We start from the raw sequence: 14,467 nt of genomic DNA, 5'->3' as shown, positions 1-14,467 counted from the left end.
TTGGATCAGTTTCCACAATTAACCACGACGCGTACCCTCCCTTGACTAACCACAACAAGCCACCTGGCAATTTATGGCGTTCGACAGTCCGAGAATACCCTTTCTCTTATATTAGAACAAGCATAGAATCCAAACCCTCGTTGTTTGTTTTTTGATTATAGATAATAGTAACATAACGGCAAGAGGAGTAGAAAAAGACAAAATAAAAAGGAAATTATACAAATAAAAGAGAAAAAAAGTAAAAAGAAATTCCCCCTATTTTAATTTTTTAAAAAAGAAAAAAAAATCGTGATTTCAACTTTCCTTAATAAAAAATAAACAAGATTCTTCAAATCTAACGTCTCAAAATGAATGATGAAAATTTTCCTTTTTATCAATCTTCACTGTAACATTAAATAATAAAATTTCTTTATAATTTTCCTCCTCGGCCCTTCTCTTTCTTTGTGTCTTTGTCTCACTTTTTTTCCCTGACTCGAATTTCTATTTCATTCTTTTCTTTTATCGTTTTCTCGCCGCACTTCTCTTTCTGTTATCAGATCAGGTAGGGGAGGGAGGAAGATTGCTGGAACCGTCCGATGTTTGGACTTTTGACTTCGTTGTGATCGGGGGTAATTTAGGATGGGGCAGTGTTACGGCAAAGTTAATCAATCGGGAGTTCATGAAGGGACAACGACGACTATGGTGGTTTCAGCGGATCGGGACGAAACCACCGCACAATCGGCTAATGGCGCCGGTAATGTTCCCTCAGTGAAGAATACTCCAGCTAGGTCTTCGAGCCAGAGTCCATGGCCCAGCCCATACCCGCACGGGGTGTCTGCCAGTCCGCTTCCTCCTGGTGTATCGCCTTCTCCGGCGAGAGCTTCAAGGGGCTCGACGCCGAGGAGATTCTTCCGCCGGCCGTTTCCGCCGCCTTCTCCGGCGAAACACATAAAGGCGTCACTAGTGAAGCGTCTTGGCGGTAAGCCAAAGGAAGGGCCGATCCCCGAGGATCGTGGAACTGAGCCGGAGCAAGCTTTGGATAAGAACTTTGGTTATGGCAAGAATTTTGGAGCTAAGTATGAGCTTGGAAAGGAAGTTGGGAGGGGACATTTTGGTCATACTTGCTCTGCTAGAGGTAAAAAGGGTGAGCTCAAGGATCAACCTGTCGCTGTTAAGATCATCTCAAAAGCTAAGGTACACTGCTCTCTCTTTTGCTCATTTTCCCTCCTTTTTTATATTGTTTATAATGAGTAATTTTGGCTAATTTATTAAGTTCTTTAGATATTTCGATTGTTTTCTTAATGCATTTGGAGGTGTTGTATTGGATTTATAAGATAGTCTTAAGAGAATGGCCATTAGTTAAGAACTCAAGATGGTATTGTTATGTATTGCGAACATTTGATGGATGTTTGTTTTCTTGATTCAAGTAAACTCGGCCGGAGTAGTTCTTAGTTGAAGAAAATAAATTACATAAGCTGTACTATTTATAGAATGATCATGATCATTGATCTTTTTCAATTATATGAGCTATATAGGACATACGTGAGTTTAAAGGATACCTCTTGCTTTGATTAGCCGTATTTTTTTTGTCTGTTAGGAGGCAAGGCGATCGCGATTTCCGACCGAAAGAAGACAAAGGTGCATTTGTCTTTATTCGGTGATCATTTAGGGTGTATAGCAATAATGCAGTGCTACTTGGGATATTTTGTACCTAAAGTCTAAAATGGAAATGCAACTGTAGCCAAATCAAGCACAATAGAATTTGGTTGGAATGCAAATTTTATTTTCTACTTTCTTCAATGAGAGATTTTTGGTGTAATATCGATATCTTATCCCCTAAATCCTCAGGCCATCTTTCTGCCTACAGAATGGCATTGTTGTTGAGTGAGTCTGCGGATGACAACCTTGTTCTACCTTATTTTGTGTCAAAGCAACTCTTTCTAAATTTCTATCTTAGGATCATTCCTGTTTTTCCTTCCTTTCTCATAATTTAAGCAGATAGAGGTTCTCTTTTCTGCATTATTCTTGTAGTTAAGTTTCCAATATAGTTCTTTTTTCTCTTTTTGGTTTCCTATTCACTGGTAAGTTCTCCCCCCCCCCAAAAAAAAAAAAAAAAAAGAAGAAGAAGAAAATAGAAGGTGATCAAGTGTGTTGATTGACCAAAGGCTCAGCCTGGTGTTCCTCCCCTCCCTTTATTTGGTGGGGTCTTCTGCAGGACAAGGATCAAATCCTAGGTCCTGTATCTCTATGGGGTTATATATACTCTTTTTTTAATCAAGTGAGAAAATAAAAAGTATGAAATGTTGATTGCCACGGCTGCATTTTAACCAGATTTATTTGACAGATGACAACAGCAATATCGATTGAAGATGTTCGAAGGGAGGTGAAAATATTAAAAGCACTATCAGGACATAAGCATCTGGTCAAATTTTATGATGCATGTGAGGATGCCAATAATGTGTACATAGTCATGGAGTACGTCTTCTCTCGTTTCTGTTAAAACTTATTGTAGTAAAATGGTTTATCTTCATTAAAGCTATGTCCATGCATTATCCTTTCTACTTGCATATGATTGATTTTTGGTCTTCTAGTTGGTTCCTTTCCTTCTTTTCAGTAGCTTTACTTTCATAACTTTTTGAACCTTTCTGCATGATAATAACAGGCCTGATTTGCTCTGTAGAGATTTGAGAACATTCCAACTGTACCATAAAAAAATTGTATTGCATTTTTAAAGTTTTGGTCTGACTGTAGTGGACTTTTGTGTCTTTTCAGATTGTGTGAAGGTGGAGAGCTATTAGACAGAATTTTGGCTAGGTAATTTGTTTTCTTATAATGTCCATGTTTTTAGGCCGTCTTATTTGCCATTCTGTTTGAATATCATTATCTTTACAGAAGGCAGAAGGTTAGATAAATAGTATTGTATTTGTTCCCTTTTGATTCATGTTAATGGCTGTTAAGCAAGCTTTATGCCTGCCTTTTTGTTCCCTACTTTTTTCGCCTTAGGTTTGTCATGATTATACAGAAGATTGAAGGCCCCTAATGTGATAAGTGTGATACATTGTGAAACTGAAATAAGAATTTTTCTGTTCCAGGGGAGGAAGGTACACCGAAGACGACGCAAAAGCTATAGTTGTACAAATTTTAAGTGTGGTTTCATTTTGTCATCTGCAGGGAGTTGTTCACCGTGACTTAAAGCCAGAGGTTTTCACTTTTGCATTTGATTTTTATGGACTGTGAAACTGACAAGTATATATTCTGTCAAATTATCACATCTCTAATTCTATTCTTTGTTGCTTGAGCTACAGAACTTCCTTTTCACTTCTGGTGGTGAAGATGCGGACATGAAACTAATTGATTTCGGTCTTTCTGATTTTATAAGACCAGGTCATAGCTGATTATACCTTATTTTTTGGTTGGTTTCTTTGTAGATTTTTATAGGGTAATTAAGTTTAAACCTGCAATCCGCAATATTCTTGCACCTCTGTTCTGCTGTAAATTGGAGAAGAAATTAAGTTGCTTTCATATGTATAAAACCTTAAACCCTTTAAACCCCAATGAAGCGAAATTATGTGACCCTGTGAGGTACTTTTAAACCCCAATGGATTACTAAGTAGGAAACAGATAAATTTATGTTGGACTTCTATCAATTTACTTTTCTCACTTCATATGATGGCCATATATCTTTAGACTGAATCAAACCAAAGCTAATGCTGCTTTCTTTTTTTAACTTTTGATGTTATGAATGTTGTAACAGATGGAAGACTAAATGACATTGTTGGAAGTGCTTATTATGTTGCCCCTGAAGTTCTGCATAGATCTTATAGTCTGGAAGCAGATATATGGAGCATTGGAGTAATCACCTACATCTTGTTATGCGGAAGCCGGCCTTTCTGGGCACGTACTGAATCTGGAATTTTTCGTTCTGTGCTAAGATCCGATCCCAATTTTGATGATTTGCCTTGGCCATCTGTCACTCCAGAGGCCAAAGATTTTGTCAAGAGACTCCTAAACAAGGATTACAGAAAAAGAATGACTGCTGTTCAAGCTCTAAGTAAGTTCGCACTTTGTACTTAACTGGTGAACACGTGGACTTTACCCCATTGAAATGATTACTTACCTTTGTCTGACAAGCTAGTCACTGTTGGTGGTAGGATTAGCATATTAATTACATATGTCTGAGAAGCCAGTCACTTTTAATGGTAGGATTAGCACAAATCAGATGAATAATATGCTTTTATGACATTTCAGCTCATCCTTGGTTGCGGGATGACAGTCGTCCGGTTCCTCTTGATATATTGGTCTATAAGTTAGTCAAGTCATATCTGCATGCAACACCATTCAAACGTGCAGCTCTAAAGGTATGATCTCTCTCTCTCTCGGTCTCTCTGAATTTATGACAGAAATGTGCACAGCAACTTCTTGAACCTTTGCTTTCCTTTTCCTCCTTACTACTGTTTCTCTCTCTCTGAGGGCTTCTTTAAGAACATTTCTTGCTCTGGGTTGCCAAAATATTTTCTGACAAATTGCAAAAGTCTTAGTGAAAGCTATGATTGTTATAAAAAATAGCTCAGTTGAATTAATATTTCGACTTTCAGCTATCCAATTTAGTAAAAACTGCCAAACACCCTTTTCCACTTTAAACCTGTTGTATACGCTAGTGGTATGCTTATGAAAGTTCTAAGCTATAATTGGTGTTTTCAGGCAAAAGCATTAGCTTAATTAAGATTTGTGCTATATTATACTGGTAACAATTCAGCAGAAGTTAGGTTTTTGGTTTTTGTATGTGAAAATTAAAACTCTTCCTTATGTCATGCAAATATTTCATAATTTTGCCGCAATTTTTTACTGCGAAAGAAATTGTGAGAATCTTTTTTGTTGTGGCAATTAATCATGATATCCATATAAATAATGATTGTTTTTGACTGGCTAGAGCTTGTAGAAGTATGTATGTGTATGTTTGTGTGTGTAAAGGTGCATGAACATTACTTTTGCTTTCTGTCACTCTCTCACTTGTATTTTCGCAATTGTTACAACTGTAGGCTCTTTCAAAAGCATTGACTGAAGATGAGCTGGTTTATCTCAGAGCACAATTCAGGCTGTTGGAACCGAGTAGAGATGGGAGTGTCTCTCTTGAAAATTTTAAAATGGTTATTGACTGCCTCTGTAATCCTATCAAATCAATTTTAAAACTAAAATGGTTAATGATTTGAAGCTAATCTCTGTTTATTTCTTTGGCTTCACATGTGACTTAATTAGACAATTATAGGGTATCTAAGTTTTCCTAGAGCCCTTATCTTTGATCTCTCTGTTTTCCTTTTTTGTTTATTGTTTCATTTAGCTTATAAAAAGTCTATATGATATTCGCATATCATTTTTCAGGCACTTGCTCGAAATGCTACTGAAGCAATGGGTGAATCAAGGGTACCTGACATTCTTAATACTGTAAGGCTCTTACTGGAAGTTCTCCTTGGTTGCAACTTGCAACTTGTATCATGTTTTTGTCTCACAGTTTAGTCCCTTTGGTTAGACATTTTGGCTAAAGAGTCTTCACGTCATGAGGAAAATGGTTTTCATTTAAAATTGCTTTATTAATATGAAAAGATGTGAGGAGTTTGGTGACTTCGTATGCTTTTTCTTTCCAAAATATATAAGCATCTTAATCAGCATTCATGGTGGTTAGATTCTTCTATCACCTTAATTCTGCCTTGTGATGTTTGTGCTTTCTTGGAATACCACAAGACAATCTCCCTGTCTCCCCTGCTTTGGCCTTTTATTGGTCATTTGAATTTCAGTTCCTTATCATATTGCTGTTTTCTCAGATGGGAACACTTGCATATAGGAAGATGTACTTTGAAGAGTTTTGTGCTGCTGCAATTAGCACACATCAATTGGAAGCAGTTGAAGGTTGGGAGCAGATTGCCTCCACTGCTTTTGAACATTTTGAACAGGAGGGCAATAGAGTAATCTCAATTGAAGAATTGGCACGGGTATGTTGCTTGTTGCTTCCACGCATCTCACTAGCTCAGCTTGAACTAATTATTATTATTATTTTACTACTATGGAGTTGTGATTTCTTTTGATTTGATTGCAGGAGTTGAATGTTGGCCCTTCAGCGTATTCATTCCTCAAAGACTGGATCAGGGTCTCGGATGGAAAGCTAAGCTTGCTTGGATATACCAAATTTTTACATGGTGTGGCGCTTCGCAGCTCAAATACAAGACATCATTAATCTATAGCCGTTGATATATAATCTTAAAATTCATGGCATTTAGAATGACTTGTGATAATTTTTTTTTTCAAAAATTATTTTTGGTTTAGGGGGAAAAAATGTGCATAAGTGAATATTGTTAGTGAGATTGTGGAGGAAAAGTTACAGTGAGAGGATTGATTTTGCTCATGTCCCATTTTTTGCTTATCGTGCATGTATGAATGTGGGTGTCGGGCTTCCAGATTTTGAGCTTTGAATTAAGATTACTTAGACTAGAAGATGGACTGTTGTAAGATGTGCGGTGGTTATGTTCCTATACATTTGCTTGGACTTTTCAGCGGGGAAGGGCTGAGATGTGCGGGTTTTAAGGTTATTTGTGCAAGTTCCATTCCAAACGCCTAAGAATTTATGGAAATTCTTTTCTAAATTATGCCTCCGATTTTCAAATTGGCTTTTAAAGGTTTTTCATCATACAAATGGATGACGTTAAATATAACTCTTTCTTCTCTCTCCCCCTGTTCTTAAGTGTATTCCTTTCTTTCTTTCTTCCTCTTCTCCCTTGTCCCAAGGTTTTCTTTTTCTTTCTTCTTTTCGATTAGCAATTAGGCTGCAAAATGTAATAAAAACAGTTTCTTCTCAAAACTTTGAAGCCAGTTGATAAAATAAATGTTACTACTGAGTACTGACCAAATATTATGAAATCAGTTCCTGAGTTCAATTGAACCAGCAAGTGGTGGTTGCTAAAGCATATTGTTTGTCTGTGTGATACGATCATGAAACTGTGTAGCCAATTATCCCTATCTCGTTATTGTTGAAGCACTTTCAAACAATGTTCCAAGAAGTTTCGAATGAAAGTTATGTTTGTTGATTTTGTATTAAGAATAGTAGTAACTAGGAATTGTGGTTAGTAAATAGACAGTCAGCAAGCAATCAGAGTGCATGAGGCGAGAGTAGATGAGGATGTGACTTGAATGTTCTGACTTCTTAACCTGTTGGCACATTCTGGGGAAAGAAGAAGACACCAGAGAGGCAGGGAGGGCATGGTTCTTGGCTTGGATGGGCCGCAGCTGAAGAATTAACTTTGTATGGCTTGCATGTATGTGTCCCATTGATACAAGACTTTGATATTTTAAATCAAATTTTGATACCTTTTTCTTAATCATTTTTATTTTTATAATTACATTAAAATAAAAAAATAATCATCAAATTAAGTCCTTTAATTAATACCTCTAAAATTTCTATTCTTTTTCGAATTCTTCATATCTTTTTTTATGATTCATGTTCGAGGTAAGTAATAATCCCTCCTAATAATATCGTCTTTAAGGTTCGAAGCTGCATTTTCTTTTTGAGAGTGCAATATGCCTTAAATATATATTAGAGATATATAACCTTCAACTGAAAATTAGACCATAAATATGTATTAAAATATTTCAAAATATCAATAAATTTGAAATAGTACATCAAAATATAGATGTTTATGGGTCGGGTGAAGCTCATATATAGTATAAAAATCAATATCATATTAACATACATAATTTTCCTAGTAATGTTCATGGGTCAAGTGAAGCTCATATATGGTATAAAAGTCAATATCATATTAACATACATAGTTTCCCCAACCTAATTTGACTAGTAAAAAGAATCTTAAATGTTGCTTATGCTCTACCCATATTATTTTTTAATTTTTAAATATAATTTTTGTTATTTAATATTTAGTTAATATATATTTTTACTACTATTATCTAGATTTTTATTAAATTTCTACACATAAATAACATGTTTTTTTATACGGTGCCTATAGCTTGGTATAACCCTTCTCAATCTTTAAATAAGTGGATAAAATGCGCTTGAGCGAGTTCAAACTCACGTTCTTTTACATTATCAACAATATAAAAGTCAACCGAACTAAAATTCAATTGACAAATAACATTTTTTTTAAATATTCACATAATATATAAAATAAATGGGCTTGAACTTTAAATATTAGAGCCCAAACTTGGTCGACTCATATTTTAAACAGTTGGTTGGGCCAAGTTAGCTTGTTTTCAATAAATGGGTTGGGTCCAATTGATTTGGGCTTTGAATATTATAATTCAAGCCTGGATTATATTTTAAATGATTCTAATTTTTTTTATCCAATATTATTTTCTGGATTAATGTTTTTACCTAAACCCTCATAAATTTCGAGTAAGTCTTCGGATTTTGACGGGTAACTTAACTCTTGAATATGTCTACACAAAAATTAGTAGCAATACCTAAAATAGAAATGTTAAAATATGCTTTTAAGTGCTTATACTTTTTTGTATATTTGGAATTTAATCTTAAGAATTTTTTTTGTTAGTGGATAATCATGTAAAAAAAAAAGAGATTATAATAGAAAAATTATACCGGTGTTACATTTTAATAAATTTGTGAAATAAAAGTAGTACTATCAAATTGTAAATGGATGATGAAATGGGGGCTTGTGATTCGAAACAAGATACTGCTCCTTTGCCCTTTTCCTGATCCCAGTATAGACCGAGCAAGGAAACTAATGGATTCCAACAAATTTCCTAATTTTTAAAAAGCACCCCCATTCTTTTAATTATCTTATCCACTGTATTAAGAACAAAAGCAAAGAGGATAGATAGATTACTGGCCTATTAATCATCCATATACTGTTTAAATATTTATTGAGCACCTCTTTGAGATCAGATTTGTACATTATGTTACCATGTCCCTATCCTTCTCCTTGTCCTCAAAAATTAACAAGTTGGGCACTCTTAGTGCTACTCACCGCCCAGTACCAGTAATGCCATGAATTTATCAACTCCTCCTCCTCATCATCAATACTTTGAATAGGAAATGTCATCTTCAAATTGATGCTTTATATTCGTTTTTATGCCAATCTATAATTTTGTTTCAAGTACAAGAGGATGGATGCATACATCATACCCAATTTTTATGTCGAAAATAATATCAAAATGGACAATTACTTGCAAGTTCATGAATATAAGCAATCTCAATTACGGAAATAAATTTATAAAAATAATACAGCTCCTCAGAACCCTAAAAATTATTCAATTCTATTGCACGTACGTTCAATGAGTTCATACTGCATGGCTTTGACCTTGCAATTTTCTTAACATAAATGGTTCCATATCAACCTTTATAAACAGAGTCTGAAAAAAAGTTGGAAACTGGACTTTGTTTGTGTGTGGTGTTAATGGCGGATATTTTTTCTTTCAAAAATACACCATTATTAAGACATTTTTATGCTCATTATTATCCCTACAACTTAAGAAAGATTCCTTAATTAATATCAAGATGTCATCTAAAATTGATTGGGTACTGAATGCTTCATCCTTAGACCATATAAGCGTTGCCGACTGATTGAAGACGGTGTTTCCGTCCTCCACGTTTTAAGATGAGGAGTTTTGATAATGATAACTACACTCACCTCTCCTTTTTCATCCAAAGAAAATGTTGTGATATGGAGGAGTTCACCCTCCATTGCTGCTTCTCATCTCCCAAATATAATATATCCACATCATCTAATGGTATAATATCTGAATCATGAATATATTTGTAAATTTGTGTCCTACACAAAATATTTGGTATATTATTTAATGAGGTTTTACACAAGTTAGAGTAATGGCAAATAAAAGATTAAAAGAAATAAAGCACATGAGAGTTTTGTTTTTTAAGTTTGTTTGTGAAATTAAAAAAAAAACATTTTTAGTATATCAAATACAAACCCAGATAAAATAAATATATAAAAAACTACTTGCTTAAGTTATATGCCAAGAATTTGATAAATAGATTTTGCTTTTAGGGTTCCAATTTTTTATTACTTAAAATTGCAAGCAATAAGAAGCAGTTAACATTTGTAATTTCGACGTTTAAACTTACCTTTTTCTCCATGTATTTTCAGAAATTTTCTTGCGCGCATGATCAATACTGTATTAGAAAGAAAGGAAACGGCACTTAATTATAAATTGCATTAACATCATTGACGTGCAGTTTTAGTAAACCAAATTAATTCCACTTCATATGCATGTTAGTATTTTCCGGCGAAATCAATGCTGAATCTTTGTTTCTCCCTTGGACTTTTAGGAAGTGGATGACTAAATGAAGCATTTGTGTGATTTGATAATTCACAACATTGACGAAAAATGTATCATCAAGCAAGATTTGTGTGCAGATGGTTGGCAGCAGTTGTAGAAATCTGACCTCTGCTAATTTTTATCATTCAAACCTAGCCCCAAATCAGGTGGTAAACAGATTACTCACATTAAGACTGCAGAAAACGGATGAGCAAATACCCAAAGTCCATACTGTAATGCATTTCGATCACACACCAAGACTAGAGGGAAAAAGCCAATTTTCAACATGGCACCCGCTGTATTGCAAGTAATGAGCAAGCCATTTTGAAGTCTTGGTCAAGCTTATAAGCAAAAACCGACCAATCATTACAATGCACATACAAGTAATACAAAGTATATATGGTTTTTCTTATTGCTAACCAGAAAAAGATATTATAATGGTAATAAACATGATACAATCTCAAATACTTCACAGGTCATAAACATCTCCTTTAAATGTAACTCCGCTAATCTTTCAACTTCGCTTGTTAACTTAATGTGATGATTGATCAATACTTTCGACAATGTATGGATGCTGAGAAGGACAAAGAGAGCCAAGGATTTAGATGATAAATGCTTGTGCTGTGTGACAAGCTACCGGGATACGTGTTAAGTATGGCCAACAAGCTAGAAACAGAAGAAAAAGAAACCCCTTCTTCCCTGCTACTTTTTCTAATCAACAGTTCCTTCGTTTGTTATGCTTCTCAGTATCCATGAATAAAGCTAATAGCAAATTATGCAAAAAGTTTGATGGGAAAGGTAAACAATAGAAAATATTTTAAACCTCGTTTTAATTACTATTCTAAAATGTGTAGTGAGGAAGAAGCACGATCATATAGAATATTAGTACAAATCTCCGCTGAAAAAAATTTCGAACACAAACGGAACTCGAATAAACCATTAGATAAACCATTCAATATGTGACCCATGCACATGTAGTCAGCATCGTCCCATTTTTTTCTTTCTCGGGTAGCAGCAACAGATTCGTTTTCATTCTTTTCAGGTCTTGGAGTATCCAAAACATGAGCAATCTTCAAAATTGATAATAAGAAGTGCATCTTTTTCTGCCATCGTCGAAAATTGCCACCACCAAACCGATCAAGTTTGACAAAGTTGGAAGCCAACCCCCTTAGTGTTCCACTTTCATGTATTGTGGTAGTCATCATGAGATATAACCTTAAAATTGTTAGTACAAATCTCCGGTGAAGAAAATCTCGAACACACGAATGAAACTCGAACAGAAAAAGAAGAAATAGGACAAGGCTTCAAGGCGTGTATCAAGTCACTATCTTTAAGGTTATATTCGCCCCCACCTATTTTCGGTGTGCAAATGAGTTCCAAGCAAATTAACCTCGATGATACAATGAAGCCAATGACTATTTGTGTTTTGCACTGACGAGAATAGCCCACTACACACTGAGCAATGTATGACAAGAAACTCAATTTTTATAAAAGACTTCTGCAATAATACTTTATAAAATAATCTAATAATATTAGAAAATGAAGGAAGGAAGGAAAGAATATTAGAATTTGTTGGTATGTTTCCAAATGAAATCTCATTCCTATTTATAGGAATTTTCATGTTCATCAATAGGTATCTTTCTAAATAATAATGTCTTTAAAATAAACATAATTAATATTCATTGAATATTATACTATTCAAATAATATTATTTAAATAATTATAATTTTTTTTCATAAAATCAAATAATATAACTTTTGATTAATTACACACATTTATTTATAGTTATTGGAACACTATAAATATTTAAAAATATTCGAACAGGAAAAAACTCTCCTTCAAGTGGTTGTGCTCCTTAACTAAAGCTCAACAAAAACTAAATAACTAAGCGTGCATCTGAATCCATGAAGGGGAAATTTGTGCGTCTTTAAAATATCAGGACAGAGTGAAGAAAGAAAGCATTTGATGGAACAATTAAGGGAGTCATTTTACTAAATTTGAACATTCAATAGTGACATCTTGTTGATCAAATTTAGGGTTTTAGATGTCATGAGTGACAAAACCATGGCATTAGGGGGCTCGCCTTTAATCAGATATTTCATATCTGTCTGTGTCAACACTTGCATTGGCATAGCTCTTACTTCTTGCAAAATCTGTCATTATCCTATGCTGACTCTACAAGAATTGTAATAATTACAATGAAAGATCTATTATTCATTCAAATAAAGCAAGCAAGCTATCTATAGAGATTAGGGAAAATAAAATAGAACAAATATAACTAAGATAATCGACATTATTACTCTGCATCATACCAAATTCAAGATTTAATGCGTTTCCATCCATCCCCATGCAAAGCAGGTAACAGATAATACAGATCTTTTTAGTGTAAGATGAATGAAGATAAAGAGCCCATGTACATAGGAATGGAAAAAGTAAGCTGATTGCATCATGGTAATTTCAAACTGTTAAAGAAAGGGCAACTCCTTTTCCGTTTAACTTTGGCCCTTTACCGACGCCAAGCTCTCCACCATGAAACCCTAGAAAGAAATGGAAAAAAATGAGTTAGAAAGCAATAGATATAAAAAGAAAAGAGAGAATGCATTATATACAACAACTCAAAGCCATATCTGAAAACAGCTGAAACAGACAGATCAGACAGTGGAAGGCATCATGGGATATATCTGCCAAAATGATGAACTTGAAAGGAGTGTTGGGAGTTGAGACTGACAAAATAACACATAGAATTGCAGAAATATGAACAACAAAAAAAAAAAGTAATGATGAAACCTTTTTTTCTAGATGAAGAAAATAATACCGGTCAAGAAAACCCTTCATCATTACCCCACAATTTGCACATTAACAATTAACTCCTAAAGGTGGAAAGAAAGAACACCCAGAATAATCATAACCAAACCTTTACATGCTGCTATCGATGATCTAAGATATATACCCTTTACTGCACGGCTCGATATGGGAGCAATAATTGGGAGGAATGAAGCCTGGTCCGACAACACCGGCACAAGCTCAAACCATTTAACAACCAAGTGACGAACAGCTTCCGTAGAGGCAAATGGAAATGGAACCGGTGTCCTCGGGCCAGACAACGTTCCCCTCAAAAGAGTAGCTCCTTTAGGACATCCCAATTAAAACCATCTTCAAAAGAGACTTCTCTTTGAATTGTTGATTGTAACTATCTGCTTGTCTTCCAGGGGTTAATAATACAATTGTCTTATCACTTCCCCCCACCCCCCAAGAGTCTTGCCTGTTTTCAAGGGGGACTGAGATAGATAGAAAGAGAGAGAGCGAACGAGGGATGGATGGATGGATGGGAGTGTGATGGAGTGGGGCGGTAATGATATAATGAAGAGAATGATACGGGTGAAGCCGTGAGGGGGTGTATATGATGAGTAAAAAGGAGTGGGAAACCAACAGTAAAATAGGCAAAACATAGCTGATCACTCTACCCTACAAGCTATTTCCTTAGTTACAGAAATGACCACGACCAATTGCACTCTAATCTTTCTCTTTTATTACTCTCTAACATTCTACTTTTTTTTCTCTCTTTATACTTTGGGTGTTTTGAACTTTTACCTATTATCAGAAAACCATGTCTGAAATCTCCTTTATGAAGTATGGATTCCCTACATGATTACGATGTTAAACTCCTCGTACAATCAAAGTTGACCGGTTTAAATGACTCCATTGGAGTAAAACATACCGTTAGGCTTAGGCATAAGATGATTGATGGTGTCACCAAACATGATTAAAACACTACCCCCAAATTAGGAGTATATGCATATTTGAAGGAAGAATTAGGGATATAAGCCGAAATTTTAATTATTTAGAGGGATGTTTTTTGAAAAAGTGATTTTTGAAAAATGTGTTTTTCTTTAATATATTAGTTTCTTTAGTTAAATGGTCAAATGTTAGTGTGCTCATCCTTCGGTCCTAAGTTTGATTCATTTGCTAAGTTCATTTGAATTTTTTATTTCATGTTTTTCAAGTTTTTTTATTTTTAATTCATCTTTTTAATTAATAACTTTTTTATTTATAGAAATAAAATAATAAATATGTAATTATATAATAAAATTACATTATATATATCATTATGTTAAATATATTTTTAATTAATAACTCTTTTATCTATATAAATAAATCAATAAATATGTAATTATATAATGAAAAATTATATATG

At 34.4% G+C, this 14,467-nt stretch overlaps 1 protein-coding gene and 1 long non-coding RNA gene across 3 annotated transcripts; one reads left to right on the top strand and one right to left on the bottom strand.

The window, feature by feature from the left end:
• The first annotated feature begins 290 nt into the window (after positions 1–290).
• Positions 291–6,569, top strand: LOC107912229 (CDPK-related kinase 3). The gene is made up of 11 exons (XM_016840313.2): positions 291–1,173; positions 2,324–2,454; positions 2,752–2,793; positions 3,072–3,180; positions 3,285–3,363; positions 3,734–4,030; positions 4,228–4,337; positions 5,019–5,126; positions 5,359–5,421; positions 5,799–5,966; positions 6,071–6,569. The coding sequence occupies exons 1-11, from the start codon at positions 619–621 to the stop codon at positions 6,206–6,208; spliced, it is 1,800 nt and encodes a 599-aa protein (XP_016695802.1). The 5' UTR covers positions 291–618; the 3' UTR covers positions 6,209–6,569.
• A 5,782-nt stretch (positions 6,570–12,351) lies between these two features.
• On the bottom strand, positions 12,352–13,851 carry LOC121223717 (uncharacterized). 2 transcript variants are annotated; one of them, XR_005921054.1, is made up of 2 exons: positions 13,187–13,851; positions 12,352–12,809 (listed from the first exon to the last, which is right to left on the bottom strand). It is a non-coding gene; the product is annotated as an uncharacterized lncRNA (long non-coding RNA). The 2 variants fall into 2 exon arrangements; XR_005921053.1 differs by having other exon boundaries at positions 13,223–13,851.
• Between the last annotated feature and the right edge of the window lie 616 nt (positions 13,852–14,467).

This window comes from Gossypium hirsutum, chromosome D11 (assembly GCF_007990345.1).
Source record: "Gossypium hirsutum isolate 1008001.06 chromosome D11, Gossypium_hirsutum_v2.1, whole genome shotgun sequence".
Lineage (NCBI taxonomy): Eukaryota > Viridiplantae > Streptophyta > Magnoliopsida > Malvales > Malvaceae > Gossypium > Gossypium hirsutum.
Note: the sequence above shows the minus strand (reverse complement) of the source record. Positions and strands in the feature narration are given on the sequence as shown.